This window comes from Oppia nitens, unplaced genomic scaffold (assembly GCF_028296485.1).
Source record: "Oppia nitens isolate AA-2021 unplaced genomic scaffold, nextdenovo-longstitch-racon4-pilon3 scaffold24_pilon_pilon_pilon, whole genome shotgun sequence".
Lineage (NCBI taxonomy): Eukaryota > Metazoa > Arthropoda > Arachnida > Sarcoptiformes > Oppiidae > Oppia > Oppia nitens.
In genome coordinates this window covers 590440-609215 of record NW_026533204.1, presented here as the reverse complement: position 1 = coordinate 609215, position 18776 = coordinate 590440, and the positions used below count along the sequence as shown (strand labels likewise).

Below are 18776 nucleotides of genomic sequence, written 5' to 3'. Positions count from 1 at the left end.
GTTTTATTATAAATATGTAAATAATATCAACAACAACAACAAAAAACAACATAATATTTACCGGATATGTATTTTTAGTAATTTATTGATTAAATTTTGTTTATAATAAAATTTAATCAATATTAATACTGATAGTTTAATAATAACTTATATGTATTTTAAATCATGTATTTTACTAACTAGTATTAGTATTATTAATCAAAAATAATATTATAAATTGTTAATATGTTAATAAAATTTTAATGACATATATAATATATTTTAAATGCAAACCTTTATTTATAAAATAACTATTAATATCACTATTAATTATAAAGAAATATTTGATGTGAAAAATATTTTTAATTAAAAAAAAGTTTGAAACTAATTATTTTTATTACTAATAAATAACTTTTTAAAAATAATAATAATAGTTATTGAATACAATTCATAATAAATGTTATACTAATAATAATAATTATTATTATTATTATTAATATTATTGTATTGGTGATTGAAAATTATTAATATCTAATTTAACTTAATTTAATATATATGATAAAAATACTTTATATTTTATTTAATATATTATATGAAAACTGTACATATGGTGTGTCTACTGTGCACCTATCGATGGGTTGGCACCGACTCACACGCGTTTAGAGTATGTAATGTATGTATTTGTGTGTATGTGTGTGGAGGAGCTCAGGGAGACTATTGATAAACAGAGAGAGAGAGAGAGAGAGAGAGAGAGAGAGAGAGAGAGAGTAATGCCTATGTATTTCATTATTGCAAAGCGATGCCTACAACTTGCCATTAGATTGTGTGTGTACTGAATGTGTAGCACCGGAGTTTCATGCAATTGCATACAAGTGCTCAGATACTACTTCTACTACTACTACTACTACTAGCAGCACAAGTGCCTCAAAAACACATACAGTTTCTGTTATAATATTATAGTAGAGTCAGTGAGTGAGTGCAGAGAAACTGTTTTTGGGAGACAGAGATGGTATGAGAGAGAGAGAGAGAGAGAGAGAGAGAGAGAGAGAGAGAGAGAGAGAGAGAGAGAGAGAGAGAGAGTCTCCAAAAGGGATAGACATATAAGACTGTGTGTGTGTTTGAGCTAACACATACATAAGCTCCCTATCTATCTGTATTTCTCTCTCTATATACACACACACTATCCACTATGACATTCAAGAGTGATGGCTCACTACCAGCACCAGCAGCAGTAGTGGTGGTAGTAGTAGTGATATCTCTGTGCTCTCAATCACAGTGACTGCCCTAATGGCTAAAACATCAACACCAGTATCAACAGCACCACTAACACCAACAACAACATCACAATAATAATAATAATAATAATATCAACAATAATAATAATAACAACTATAGCGATATGTATATTGGTTTTAAAAACATATACACACCTTATTATTAGTAATATTATTAAATTATTGCTAAACATTTTAAATACCAGTGCTCTCTCTCTTTTTTTCTCTCTTTATATATTTATATTATAAATGTGTTTATATATTATATATGATTAATATATATATATATATATATATATATTGTGAAATATATCTACTATTCTTACCCCTACTACTACTAATGGTATCAATAATAATCTATGATATGTATGTCTAATATAAATATATATATATACAGTATATGCTACATATATATATATACACTGAATAATGTTAATAATAATTGTTGATATTATTTGGTATTTATATAATTTTTAAAAATCTATTGTAAATTTTTTTGTTTATGTATTGTAATTGTATTTACACATAATTAATATTTTTTATAATGAATGTGAAAATAACAAAATATGATATCTAAATAGTTTAAATATATATATATATATATATTAATGTGATATGTGCTAATTTTATTGTTGTAAAAAATATAATATTTAAAATAAATATATCATATATACTCACAGTATATTATAAAATAAAAAGTGTTTATCCCATATATGATAAATAAATAATAGTAACAGCAGTATGGCATTTATTAATGCTTTTAATCATTATTATTATTATCATCATATTTATTAAATTTAATATTAAAAATTTTTTTATAGTTTAAAATAATTATTAATAGTAGAAAAATTTTTTAAACAAATTTCAAATTACATTATTTTCAAGTATTTACTTATATTTTTTAAAATATAGTTAACACTTTTAGTCATTGTATTAGAGTTATCATTGAGAATATTTTTATGCAAAATTTGTTTAATTTTAATACTTCAAACTTCAAACATGTTTAACATTGTATTTCAAACAAAGTGACAATAATTTTCAATAATTTATGATAAATTTATATTTTATTTTGAAAATATTTCTAAATTTATATAAATTTTTAAGTGTTGAATAATTTTGTTGAATATTTATTAATAATTATAAATTGCTTACAAACAATATATATATATACAGTATATACATAAATATAATAATAATTTAATATATTATAGTAATAAAATAAATAATAATTCTGAGTATTTTTATATAGACTTAGTGTTTTATGTTTTTATCAATTATTTGTGAATAATATCATATTTATGATTATTATTATTTTACTATTTCTAGTACTTATTGCACAATATTACCAAAATGATATCATATTTTAAAATCAATAACAATTAATAATTAATATTATTATAGATATTTATAATGAAAAAATTACTAGAAAATGACATATTATTTTTCAATAAATATTATATATATATATATACTGTATATACTTTATGGGTAAATCATATGATTGATATAGAAAATATTTATTTGTTAAAAAATTAAATTACAAAATAATAAATAATTTAATAGATATAAAAAACATAAATACTTATGTTGTAATTATATAAAAATACTAACTATTTTTTAGTGATAGTAAAAGTAGGGAAAAAATTTAATAATTGTTTTTTTCTGAAATATAACTATAAAAAAATAAATTGATAAAAACACAAAATTAATTAAATTTCAATCAATTTTCTATACTATATATATATATATATTTTTTTGTTTTTTTTTTTAGTGAAAAGTCATGTATGGATCGACACCAGTGCTGACCGTTGCTAACAGTTCACCAATAGATGATAATAATACTAATAATAATACCAATTCAGATGTGTTAGCAGCGCACGTGTTGTCCTGTTTGTCCTCTACCTCCTATTCATTACCATCATCTATGGTGATGCTGTTTGATGACTACTATTGTCGTTGTTGTGATCGCAGTGATGATAATAATACTATTGATAATGAAGATGATGTTATGATGGATTCGCCAGCAATTATTGTCGATCGACAACATATACAGTGTGTTAGCTATAATTGTTGTGCTAATAGTAGTAGTAGTAGCAGTAGTAGTCGTAAAAGTAATTTAATCATTAGTATCAACAGCAGCGGTAGTATCGGCACTGAGACCAATATTGACGGCAATAATCGTATTAATGTTGTTGTTGTTGTCGACAATTTTATGTGATTATTATTATTATATAACATTAATCCACAATCAACAACAAAAATATTGAAATATAATTATCAATGAATACTTAGTGTATATATGTCTTAAGCCTCTTTACCACTCTGTGGCATATATTAAGCATAAAACCATAACGTGTTAAAGTGTATTATCCAAGTGCTGACTGTGTGTGTATTATAATTAACTGTATATATAAATTTATATCATACCACACCATATATACGGTATATATATAGCAAGTGTAGCATCAATTTATTATTATAAATAAATATACCAGTGCTCTCATACTGAACAACACCATCACCAGTACCAACATCTACAACATACACAACTAAAACAATAACTATACCAACATAACAACAATAAGTGTATAATTAATATTTTTTTTGGAGCACAGACCTAAAATATATAAACACATATATATAGTGATATAAAAAAACTACCAATTAATTAGTGGTTAACCAACAACAACAACAACCACAAAATGGCTGACCTGGAAGCAGTTCTGGCCGATGTTAGCTACTTGATGGCTATGGAAAAGTCGAAATCAACACCGGCAGCCCGGGCCTCCAAGAAGATCATACTGCCTGATCCAAGTGTCAGGTCAGTGATGCACAAGTATCTGGAGAAGATGCAAGAAGTAACCTTTGATAAGATATTCAACCAACGGCTCGGGTTTCTGACGTTCAAAGATTTCTGTGAGAATGTATGCGACGAATCGGTGCCGCAGTTAAAGTTTTACGAAGAAATCAAAGCCTATGAAAAACTGGAGACCATTGAGGAACGTCGGGTTAAGGCCCGGGAAATCTACGATAATTTCATAATGAAAGAACTGTTATCCCATACACACTCCTATTCGAAAGATGCCGTCAATCACGTCCAGAAGTATCTGATGAGGAATGAGGTGCCGGTGTCGCTGTTTCAGCCGTACATCGAAGAAATCTATAGTCATCTGAGAGGCGATATTTTCGGAAAGTTTATCGAAAGCGAAAAATATACCCGATTTTGTCAGTGGAAAAACCTGGAGCTCAACATACAGCTAACAATGAACGACTTTTCGGTACATCGGATCATAGGTCGCGGCGGTTTCGGTGAAGTCTACGGCTGTCGTAAAGCTGATACGGGAAAGATGTATGCCATGAAATGTTTGGATAAGAAACGGATCAAAATGAAACAAGGAGAGACACTGGCACTCAATGAACGTATTATGTTATCGTTGGTCAGTACCGGTGAGGACTGTCCGTTCATAGTGTGTATGACCTATGCTTTCCAGACGGCCGACAAACTGTGTTTCATACTTGATCTGATGAACGGCGGTGACCTACACTATCATCTGTCACAACACGGTGTCTTCACCGAACAGGAGATGCGATTCTATGCCTCCGAAGTGATACTCGGTTTGGATCACATGCACAGACGGTTTGTTGTCTATCGTGATCTAAAACCGGCCAATATATTACTTGACGAGCACGGTCATGTACGGATATCTGATTTGGGACTGGCCTGCGATTATTCTAAAAAGAAACCGCACGCGTCGGTCGGCACCCACGGGTATATGTCACCCGAAGTACTGTCTAAAGGAACGGCCTACGATGCATCCGCCGATTGGTTTTCCTTAGGCTGTATGCTCTATAAACTGTTGAAAGGTCACAGCCCTTTCCGACAGCACAAGACTAAGGACAAGCATGAGATCGATAGGATGACAATGACAATGAATGTAGAACTTCCCGATTCATTTACGCCAGAGCTCAAGCACCTGTTGGAGGGACTGCTGGCCCGCGACGTTGACAAACGTATGGGTTGCCGGGGCCGCGGTGCCGAAGAGGTCAAAGAACATCCGTTTTTCAACGGTATCGACTGGCAACTGGTTTATCTGCAAAAATATCCGCCGCCATTGATACCGCCCAGAGGTGAGGTCAACGCTGCCGATGCTTTTGATATCGGATCGTTTGACGAAGAGGACACCAAAGGCATCAAACTGACTGATTCCGATCAGGAGTTGTACAAAAATTTTCCGGTAGTCATCAGCGAACGATGGCAACAGGAAATCGCCGAAACCGTGTTCGAGACCATCAATCAGGAGGCGGACAAAATGGAAATGAAAAAGAAGGCCAAAATGAAGAACAAGTTCGAGGACGAGAAGGAATCCGATTGTATTATTCACGGCTATATTAAAAAACTTGGCGGACCTTTTGCCAGTGCTTGGCAGACCAGATACGGCAAACTATACCCGAATCGACTGGAACTGCATTCAGAGTCCGGTAGTGCCAAACCAGAGGTTAGTGTCTGTGTGTGTGTGTGTGTGTGTGTGTGTGGACACAGTTTTTGTTGTTGTTGTTTATATTGTATATATACTATTATATATATATATATATAAATGGTTTACTTTAAATATATTTTCCTTATTTGTTTGTTTGTTTGTTGATTCAATCAGTGCTATTAGTTATATTTATATATACAGAATATTCTGCACTAATGGTGCAATTGTTAATAAAATAAATTATATTAAAAATTTCTATTAAATAGAATAGTTTATTATAATTTATATAATATATCAATAACATTTATTACAGTTTAATACTATAACTAGTTATTTATTTTATATGCATAAAATGTTAATGTTATTAATATATATATATAATTTTAGGTATACAGTACAGTAATATCTAATTTATATATACTGTATATACAGTATAAAATTTATATATTATACTTACTATTTCATAATAATATTCATATAAATGTCTTGTTGTTTATACATATATTAATTTGAATTTATGCTTGACATACAAATATTTTTTATTATTGTTTGTAATGGTATCAAAATGTTAGTTTTATATATAGTACATGTATATACTCTATATATTACAATTTTTTTATAATAATATAAATTTATGTTTATGTTATAATTTTATATTTAATATACAGTATTATTATATGTTTTTTTAAGAAATGTTCATTTGTACAGAATTTTATTGTTATTTTAATATATATTATAAGTTAATAGATATTTATATCTATAATATATAAACTGTATAAATATATATATTATTTTTGTTGTTTGCGTTTAATCGTTAAACATTTTATTGGCTTTGAGATAATATTTAGAGTCATAGAGATGACAAACTCCTTGTTAAACAGTTAGTGTATTTAGCAAATAGTTTTCATCAATTTAGAGAATAATAATAATAACAAACAATAATTATCGTAGTATAATGAGATTGAAATTAAATGCACTGATAATTTAGTCATAAAATTGTCATAATTATTATACACTAGACTAACTGAATGTTACATTTAAAGAATATATATATATATATATATATATATATATATATATACATATTCTCTATGTTATAAACAGTAATAACACAATAATTGTATCGTTGTATTGAACATAACAGTGATGTACAGTATAGTAGTGTTTGTAGCATATTTTTATATCTTTGTTTCGTAATATATATAAATATATATATATATATAGTATATAAGACACATATACACAAAATATATAACGTATAAATTTATATAGTAATACATCTAAATTTATATATATATATCATATATATACTGTATGTACAGAATATTCTCATTTATATATTGATATATATTATATGTGGTGTTTTGTTTGAAAAAGTCAATAAAAATGTGTGCTTCAAGTCATGTTTTTGGCTCAATCAATATATAATAGACAAAATACACTGTAAAAGAGCGCAGTCCTACACAATTGTATTTATGATTATTATTATTATTATTATTATTATTTGAGTAGTAGTTGTTGTTGTATAGCACACTAATGTCTATAAACACTAATGTTAACAGACATATATGAATCACAGAATTTTCATTAGAAATTCTGTATATATATATATATATATATATATATATTTAAGCGTTACTATCATATACTACTATATTATATACGGTATAAATTTATGTTATTTGTTATATATAATATAAATTATAGATATATTTATATATTTAGCATTATTTATAGTAACACTCTAACAATACTACACTAGACTAGTATTGTCATACTTGATAAACAATAATAATAAAACATCTAACAGTACTTGTTGTTGTTTTTTTTGTTGGTTATATGTTATGTTTAATATACAGTATATTAAATATATATAACTATTTTGTTGTTGATTTTTTGTTAGTTAGTTAGTTTGTTTGATTAAATGATTTACTAGGTATACTATTGTACAGTATATACAATAGTATACTGTATATAATTTTGTCTTAACGTTTTTTTTGAGTGGATAAAAATCACAATCTTATAGTAAATCTATTAGTATAATAGGTAAAGTAATAATAATAATAATAATTTATTGCCAAAATATTTTGGTCAACAAAAAATAAATTGTCAGATAATTTATTATTATTTTGTGTGTGATGTCAATCATATGATTGATGAATTCAATTTAAAATTGTCTTTTTTTTGTTTGTGTTATAATAATAACTATAACTTTTTTTTTGTTTATTATTATTTTTATTATTATTATTATTATACTTAGTATAGTATCAAAACTTGATACTGTATATAGTATATCATACCATTAAATATATCAATTTTTTCTCTCTGACACTCACATTGTATTAAAATATAGTTTAGAAAATTCAGTGAATCGTATAATAACAGAGCGACAGATGGATATAAAAAGAGATTACTTTTATATATGAAGTGTTTTAAACACCAGAATATTCTCTCTCTCTCTCTCTTTATTTTTTTAATAGAAACAATCACTCAGTAAATCATTTTGTTGTTGTTGTTATTTTTGGTTTTATAATAATAATAATAATAATAATAATAATATTTAAAACAAGACACTAATATATATTTAGATATTATATTCATTGCAAATATATTCATAAAAGTTTTTCTTATAGTTAAAATATTAAAGTGTTATATATGCTTAAGTTATTATACACTGTTTTTACGATTTATTTGTGCATAAAATGTTTGATAAATTTTAATATATTTTATTGTCTTATTATTAAAGAAAAATATATTTAATTTCTTTTAGTTTATTATTTCGGTGTAGAAATAGTATTGAAACAACAAATTTGAACAATAAATAAAATAAAACTAATTTTTTTTGTTTGTGCCGAAACATGTTATGTTATATTTTTATTTTATTTTTGTGTTACATTAATAATGAAAGTTTCAGAAAAAATAATAATAATAGGCACACAAATAGACAACACAGATAACAAATTGAATTTACACTTATATATCCACAACAACAATGATAAATATATATATATATATATACTGTATATATATGAAAAAACTACAAATATAGACATTCAGTACAATACCTATATATAAAAGGTACTACTAGTGCTGTCAATTGCTTAGATATAACCTGGGATTGTCTATGTTATTACAACAACAAAATAATTTCCAAATATTTAGTTATATTTAATTAGAATCGGATATAAATTTGATAAATTTTTTAAGATAATATAATTACATTTTATAAATGTATGATTTATAAATTAAAAAAAAATATTTTAATTTAAAATTATTTATATATATGTCCATGAATGCTCAAGTAAGTTTAGTAAATATAATAGATAGATTGATAAAAATCAATAGTGTCAATTCTATCATAATAGTTATGCACACAAGTTATTTATTAGAGTACAAAACAAATATAAATCAGTTTTATTTTATTTTTTAAAAAAATGAAAATATGATCATTATTATCAATATATATTTAAAAACAAAATTCATCCAGGGCTATTTATTGATTTGGTAGAAATTTGTTGTAATTTATCATAATGTATCCAATAAACTATAGTACAATATTATTTGGGTCTATAATACAGTACCCCTTAAATGTTATAGACTTATACAGTATACTGTATATTTCTAAATACGATTTCCCAATAATATTGACACAGTTTTAGGTTTTTTTTGCATTTAACGACTATATAATATGATAACATATTGCAATGTAAATCTTTACAAATACTATTTAATACTAAGTACAGTATATTGAAATACTGTATATAACTGAAATCTATAACATATTTATTATTATTTTAATATAAATATTACAACTTGAATAATACTGTGCATGTTTTCAATCACTATATATATATTATTTTATGATTATTATTTTATTATATAATAATTGTATTGACAATTATTAAAACATATAATAAATCTATCTTTTTTTGTTGTATGTTGTCTTTAACCAAATAAATATATATATACTTTTATGTTATTTTCTAAATCAAATATTGAATAATTTATAATCTATATATGTTTACACGAAAGTACTTTATATATATCATTATATGTCAATGTGTGTGTGTGTGTGTGTCTGTGTCTGTATTAATGTGTTTGTTTGTGTCACGTATTGTAAATTACAGGACATACAAACAGTACAGTATGTCTAACCCATTGCCGACACACAAGTGTAGGTTATTTAGAGAGACAAGATGTTAGTATTTTTTCTTTGTTTTATTTTATGTTATTATCATTATTACTATTACTGTATTTATCGTTCAATTTTATCTTTAACTCAAAATCACAGCACAAACACAGTTCAGTTCAGTACTGGTTTGATGTGTTATTAAATTATTAAATCGATAGACATATGAATTATGTGTCAATGGATGTGTCAGTTGAATGAATGATAATAATGAAAAACTATTTTTTATTATTATTTATAATTTAGTATTATTTTATATTATATATAATAATATGATATAAATCAATATCTTTTTGTTTTTAATAAGCTCTCAATTCATTCTAGAATATTCTGAATATTAATTTACAGAATATTCACATGTAATATATAGATAAAACTAATTAAAACTTAATTAACTTATTATATAATAATTATTATTATTATTAATTCAGGAATTTTAAAAATTTATTTTGAAATTTATCACTTTAGCACTATACATTATTATTTATGTATACAGAATATTCTGTACTATTAAATATATTATTGACACAATTATCGATTTGTTTTTATTATTGAATTACTATTGTTACACAATATAATTATATGATTTTTATTATTATGTAGATAATAATCTGCACTTTCTATTTAAAAATATTATCTATTATTATACAGTATGTATGACTATAACTGATTATATAAATATATTAAACAATATAATGATTATATTATGCAGTATTTATTTATTTATTTCTAGCTAATCAATTAAATGGATTTTGTTAGTCATATATTATACATTATGAAATACAGATTACCATAGATTGTAAAACATGTAAAATATAATTGTTTGAAAAAAAATTATGAAAATATATTTTTCAACCCATTTATGCATCAGTTTCAATTCAATATTAGATAAATCATAAAATAACAAATTGTTTTTATATATTGTCTATAACTATGTATTGTAATATATATATATTTCTAATATACAGTAGATTTGTTTAAATGTATAGATTTTTTTATTTTTGTTTTTTATTTGATTGTTTGCTATTGTTAATGTTGTGCATATTTTTAATTGAATTTGTAAATTTTGTCCAAACTTATTGATGTGTATATATATATGTATATACTGTATAACTTAGATATAAATTATTATTTTTAGACACACATTGTTTCTAAAATAAACACTACGCTAGACTACATACAGTCACATATACTGTACGTTTAGTATTATATACTTATACGCAAACAATTACATCAATACATACAGAATCTGTAACGAGTAATGCACCCACTGTTTTATACTGTAGTTTATACACAATATAATAATAATAATAAATATTTTAAATATACGGTATATATATTTTAATTCTATAGATTAGTCTACAGTATATCAAAATATATAAATTTATAACATACACAATATCACACATAATCATAAAAATTAAAATAGACTGTACAGTAGATTTACATGTTATATATAAAAAGTATTAGTATATATATGGTATATAATTTATATACATATATAAAAAACACATTTAACTATTAATTATAACTAATGTAACGTAACATATTTCATGCCGTGAAATAAAAACGTAATGTTAGTACTATATTATTAAAGTATTATTATTATTACTTTTTATTATTTTAGTTTCTTTTCTGTTTCGCTAAATACGGTTTGACGTAAAATAAGTTTATTAATTTTATTATTATTATTGATATTATTATTATTATAATGAATTGACATTTTCATGTATACATTAAATTAAATTAAGTGTTTCTATTACTACCAAATATTAATGGCATTTTTTATATTTTTATTAGATTTATTATTATTATTACAATACATACACTTAAATTAAACTTTCTATATATACAATATATATATAATCTTATAATATATATAATCATATAATCTAATGATTCATTTCCATATCGATTGATTGGTAAGCAAACAGTCGATTAAATAAATAGAAAATAAAATAATATTTTATTTTTCAAAACAAATCAACATAAAAACTTTAATCAAAAGTTAATATTTATAATAATAGTTATCATTAGGAAAATTGCTTTCTTGCTATTAATTTTTCCGTTATGAACAACAACAAAAAACATGAAAAATAAAAACAAAATTATTCACTAATTTATTTGTTTGCAAATTTTAATTGTTTAAATATATTGTAAAGTACTGTAAATATATATATAATAAATATACAGTAGTAATCATTAAACAGTTTGCGCTTCAAATTATTATATGAGTTTAAAAATACAGTAAATGCTAACAACACACTCACACAATAATAACATTATATATACAATAACAGTATTAGTAATTATTTTCACTGAAAATAAATGAAATATTCAATCATTACTAGTAATTTACAGTAATAGTAAAAACAATTATTTTTATCGATCAATAGATTTATATACTCTATATTAGTTGAAATAATTAACAATAGTTTGTGAGAATTAAATTTTTAGTGTTTTTTTATAAAAAAAATATAGTAAACATATTAATTATATTGTGTGTATATTTTGTATTAAATATATTGTTCACAATTACTATTCAATTATTTATTAATTTTGATTGTTTTTTGTAGAATTTTTATATTTCATATAATATTTATTTAGATACCTTAGTAATAAATATTTTATATATACTATATATCCTTTATATTAAAATGATTTTTTTTCCAACAATTTCACTGTATTTGTTATTTTTTGTTGGATTGTGATTATGTTTTTTGTGTGTATATTAATAATTTAATTATTAATTTAAATCGATTGCATTTATAACATAATACACAAAAATAAAACAACTATTGTATGGAAAAATATTTTTTATTCAATTATTAATTATTTCATTATTATTTCTATGAACCACAATTTCATATGAAAAATACTTATTAAATAATTATAATATGAGTTTTTTGTGAGTTTCTGAACAAAACAAAATTTATAAAAAAAATTAACTTTAATTTTCTATATAATTAGATAAAGTATTTCAATAAAAACCATTACAACAACAACAACAATAACAGATATACAACAAATAAAATAATACTTTAATATAACGGTTGAGCAAACATTATATTGAAAATCAATATTTTAATATAACTTAGAACTTATATATAAATTTATATAATATCTATAAATTTTTATAATAAATTGCAATGTGTACTGCAATTTTTTTAAAACAAATTATAATTTATATCTTTACATACATACTATATATATTGCATACATATATATTATAGATATTATATACAAATATTAATAGTATTGTTATTTTATTTTTTGCTTTCTAAGATATACAAAAATATCTTACACTTGTATAATAATAATAATAATAGCAAAAAAAATATCATCAAATATGATAATAAATTTTAGTTTTTTGCATGAAAAAAATATTCTATATAATAACTTATCATAACTTTATACTATTATTATTAATGTTATTAATATTTTGTTGCAAAAATTGATAATTTTTTTTATTTATTTCAATTTTTTTCAGTTAATATTTATGGACCAAATAGAGGACGTGTGCAGTGATTACGTGCAAATCAAAGGCGAACAATCAATAGTACTTAAAATGAAAGGCGAGAGAGAAAAGGATGCAAAAGTTGTTGTCACTAATCCGGTCAGTAGTTTTCAAACATAATATATATATATATTTATATATCAATATATATATATATATATATATATATGTATATACTGTATATTATATATATACTTTATATTAATACTATTTGTATAGATATATAAATTTATATCTATATAGAAAAGCAATGGATTTTGTTTTTCAAACAGTTTATTTCACTTTCATTCACTATTATTATTATTACTACAACTACTACTAAACTATTATCGACAATACTTGTGTCCAAATAAAACCCATTACCCAAACAGTAGCAAAACATTTATTGCACATAAAAAACTTACCTATTTTTGTTGTTGTTGTTGGTTGTATACAGTCTATACAATAAAAAAGTATATAACATTATTTATAGTACAAACCTCTATCTCTCTTCTTCTTGTTTATCTACTCTCTCTCTCTCTCTCTCTCTCTCTCTCTCTCTCTCTCTTTCCTCTCCTCTCACTCGACATCTTTTAGTGTAAAAAACAATTTTATTTCTTACTTTTTTGTTTTTATACACATTAGTCGTTGTTTTGTAAAATCAAGTGGTATTGTGTATGTATGTGTGTATGTGTATATGTGTATATGTGTATATGTGTATATGTGTATATGTGTATATGTGTATATGTGTATATGTGTATATATGTATATGTATGTGTATTTCTGTGTGTGTATGTGAGAGATAGATAGATAGAGAGAGAGAGAGAGAGAGAGAGAGAGAGAGAGAGAGTTTACAAAAACAACTAACCAATCAACATGTCAACAAAATGACAGCATCAATATAGTTCCCCAGACTCTATTAGTTTTAATTTTAGCCATTTTTATAAACCGTATACTGTATATGAGCACCTACCTATATAACTTAATCGCACTGTCAGGTACTTTATTCTAACTTTATTTATTTTTGTACAATATTATTATGGCCTATACTTGTGGCTATATATTTATATATTAATAGAGTTTATTTATCAACATCACTTCAATTTGTTATGAAATACAATTTTATTTTTATTTTTGCAATAGTTTTATATTACCTTAACATCCATAAAGAGAGAGAGAGAGAGAGAGAGAGAGAGAGAGAACAGTGAAATATATAAATTTTTTTATTTTACTTTATTTATATTTTGTTGTTGTTGTTATAATAAATATTATTTTATGTGAATTTATCATACAATGGTTTAAATTATTAAATATTTTGTATCTTAAGTTAGTAAACATGTTATATATATATATATTAAAGTCGTTATTATTAATTATTATAAATTTTGTTATAGCAATTTACTTTTTATAAAAATATAATGATGTAATTATGAGAGAGCATTTTAGTAAAATAATTATCATTAAAGTAAATTATTATTAATTTTTTAGGAAAGTATATAAATAAATATATAAAGTTATATATATTAATATATATATATATATTGATTTTTGAGTTTTTCATTTATTTTTTTATAATAGATATATTAATAGATTTTTTTGCTTATATAATATTCCTATTCATATATTTTATTCATAATTGTAATGAATATTTTTTTACTAAAAAAAAATTCAAACATATTTTATTCATATTATTTAAATATCTATCTATCAATACAAAACAATTTCTATATATTTTTCAGATATTATTTAATTTCTATATACATTCTTAAAAAAAAATTATTTAATGTTTAATGAGTAATTTGATGACATTTTTTGTTATTATTATTATTATTATCAAATATAAAATTATTTTAACTAAATAAATATTGGATATATTCATATAATATTTGAATTCTTGGAAAATTCATTTGAATTTAAAATTATTTTTTTAAGGCTCAGCACAAACTTACAGTATTTATATCATAGCTTTTCATTGTCTAGACATATCATGTCACTGTGCCCGGCATACCAGTGCTCAACAAACATATAGTTATTTTGTTTTTTTTTAGTTCAATATCATATATACTTTATGTATTAATTGATATTAATATAATAAAGTATATACAGAGCTGATTATTAGATGATTAATAATTAATATATTTGTTAATATTTTAAATAATTTTTTTCAATAAAATCAAACTATCAAATAATTTATATTGTATTTTATCTTATTTTGTTAGTTTAATTCAATATAAATATTATAATAGTTATGTATTTTTAAATATAATAAATATGAAATTAGGGATACATTAGTAAAAAAATATTTTTATTTATCAATAAATATATTATATATTATTTTATTAAAAACATGTAGAATAATATGTGACTTTTATGTTAATAGTATATATATACAGTATATATATAATATATTATATTGATTAGAGAATTAGCATAGATATCTTACAATATTTTTTTTATCAGTTATTAAGTTTAATTTTATGTAAAATGATGTAAATTTTATGTAATAATTTTATATTACATTAACTTTGTTTGCATAAGATTATATTAATAATATAGATTTATGCTATCATACGATAGATAATAAAATTTTAGCATGTTTGTTTTTTTAAATAGCAAATTATCATATAATATTAATCTCTATTAATCAATGATTAGTTATAATTTATATTATAAATACCAATATTGTTTGTTTTATAACAAATTTATTTATATACGTTATATATATATACAGTATATAGTATAATACTATATAATACTGTATATGCTAATATAAATATTTAATATAATATTATTTCCATTAAAAAAATTCTATTAAGCAAAATAAACTAACTGAAAAAATAATTTAATATAAAAAATATATAATAATATAAGTAATGTTTTGTATACTAATATTTGTCAATTTAATCAGTATTATAAAGGGATAGGCTATGGTAGACGAGATGGTTATTTACATAATATTAAGCTCAATGATAATAAAAATAGCTGTATTGTTTGAAATTTAAATTTTAACTTTTAGTGCAACAATTTTTTAGTATACAATTTATAATGCAATATATAAACCTTTATATTAAAATTATATTCATTCAAATACACTCATTGTTATTAAACATTATATATATATATATATATATGATATAATGCGCCAAAAGCTAACTGTTGCGACAGTAAAGACAATAAATAAATAAAAATAAAATAAAATGGTTTTAAAAATATCTCAGCAGAGATTATATTATATGTTTACCAAATAAAATCTAAAATTCAATTTTTTTTATAGATTTATTAGTTTGTGTGTGTGTGTGTGTGTGTTACCTATGAATAAATATTGTAAATAAATGTAAATATACAATGGTTTATATTGTTATAAATATATTCTGTATTATATATATATGTATTGTATCTCATATTATATAATAAAATAATGCGATTTAATAATATAAACTAATATGTTTGAATAATGCATGTGTTTTTATATTATTTGTTATTTTTTGTCTGACTCAGAGATTTTATATATTAATATTGCTAAAAATATATCATTATATATATATAAGTACACATAAGTAGATACATAGAGGATAATGGTTAGCATTTTTTTTATAAGTAATTTTGTTTTTATTTATCATTATTGGTATTTTATAAAAATATTAGCCAAATGTTAAATCTATGGATACATCTTAAATCTCCTTTTCATAAATATTAGTGTTTTTTTGTTGTTGAAAATTAGTCATTAAATGTATTAAACAAATATTAATATTGTTTTTTCTACTTTCTCTCTTTCTCTCTCTCTCTCTCTCTCTCTCTCTTTGGGGACAACCTTATCCTCCGGCATATAGGATGAGATCGGGCTCAAGGAATGGCTCATATCGTTAAAGTCGACCCACAAGAACTCACTGGAACTGTTGGGCAGTATGGCCAAGAAGGCTACCAAAATATACGGAACGGTAGATAATAGGCAAACAACTGCTGTAACGTTGAATCCGGCGTCAACTGGACCACAGACTACACCTTCACATCAATCGGCCGGTAATGTACTCAACAGCCGCAATGGAAATTGAGAGGACAGTCATCGAGACATACATATAGACAAACAGCCAGACAGTTGGACAGAGAGGCAATAATTTAGATGACATTTTACTTCAAAAAAACAAAACAAAAATGACTTACAATTTCATAAGACTTGACAAACATTTTTTTTACTCATATTTTCGTCACCTGTTTTTTGTGAGATGAGATTAATAATAATAAATTAATTAATAGTAATATATCTATTGAAGAGTAATAATGTAATAATTATAACAATAATTTATATATATATATATATATATATATATATAAACTGATTTGCAAATATATATATATATTAAAATCTATGTATATTTTACTGAAAAAACAACACAAAATAGTAATGAATTATATTTTAAGACATCAAACAAATTTCATCCATTAGTTTAACTGATTTAAAAGATAAAAACTAAATAAATATAAATATAAATAGTCTTCATATGTGTTGTGTTTTTTCTTGAAAATACCCATTATTTCTGGAGGACATCACGATATCGGAACAGATAGACAGATAGATAGCCCACAACACATAGGCTATGGATATAATGTCAAACAAACAAAAAACAGTTGGTTTTTAATTTTTAAAGTTGTTATCTATATTACATAACATTTGTGTAATAATAATAATTAATAATAATGTTAATAATAATAATAATAATAAGAAAACCAATAACTTTTATCATCTACTCTTCAATTGTTATATTAAATTAAAAATTAATTAAATTTTTATCATTCAATTTATCACAAAATAAATCACATCATCATATAGTCTAATGTAATTAAATAAATATATAAAATATTTAAGTTTTGTTTTGTTAACATACATATTTAAAATCTTCATCATATTATATGTGATGTCACACCCACTCTCGACACTTACTCACCCACTCTCTATCTCACTCATCGCTTAATTTGTTAATTTTTTGTGTTTTTTTTAAATGTGTTTTATTTGTTGTTAACGTTATTTGGAGACAAACAAAAATTATTAGTGATTTTTAATTGTGTTTTTTTTAAAAACTAAAAATGTATCACTTTTTATCAAACATACAATAAACAACAGTTACAGACACAGACAGATAAACAGACAGACACACACACACACACAATACAATTTACAAAATTAAAAAACACAATTGGTTATTATTGAATACCATTTTCCCTGAAATGGTGTATAACTTTGAATAAATAAATTTTTACAACAAAAATAGGGAAACAAGAATATTCTGGTTATAGTTTTTTATAATTGGATTTTTTTTTTGTTTTTTTAGAAATACAAAGAATTGAAATTGTTTTTTTGTGAT

At 23.0% G+C, this 18776-nt stretch overlaps 1 protein-coding gene across 2 annotated transcripts; it reads left to right on the top strand.

Annotated features, from left to right (window-relative positions):
- The first annotated feature begins 731 nt into the window (after positions 1-731).
- On the top strand, positions 732-17669 carry LOC128954091 (G protein-coupled receptor kinase 1-like). 2 transcript variants are annotated; one of them, XM_054299658.1, is made up of 4 exons: positions 732-1419; positions 3025-5749; positions 13411-13536; positions 17247-17669. In XM_054299658.1, exons 2-4 carry the CDS (start codon positions 3956-3958, stop codon positions 17466-17468), a joined length of 2142 nt encoding a protein of 713 aa, XP_054155633.1. In that variant the 5' UTR covers positions 732-1419; positions 3025-3955; the 3' UTR covers positions 17469-17669. The 2 variants fall into 2 exon arrangements, with proteins under 2 accessions (XP_054155633.1, XP_054155632.1); XM_054299657.1 differs by lacking the exon at positions 732-1419 and adding an exon at positions 1565-1619.
- Positions 17670-18776: the final 1107 nt, after the last annotated feature.

Coding starts and splice junctions, on each gene's coding strand:
- LOC128954091 (XM_054299658.1), top strand. CDS start 3,956: ATGGCTGACCTGGAAGCAGTTCTGGCCGATGTTAGCTACTTGATGGCT. Junction 5,750..13,410: donor CCGGTAGTGCCAAACCAGAG/GTTAGTGTCTGT, acceptor AATTTTTTTCAG/TTAATATTTATGGACCAAAT. Junction 13,537..17,246: donor AAGTTGTTGTCACTAATCCG/GTCAGTAGTTTT, acceptor TCCGGCATATAG/GATGAGATCGGGCTCAAGGA.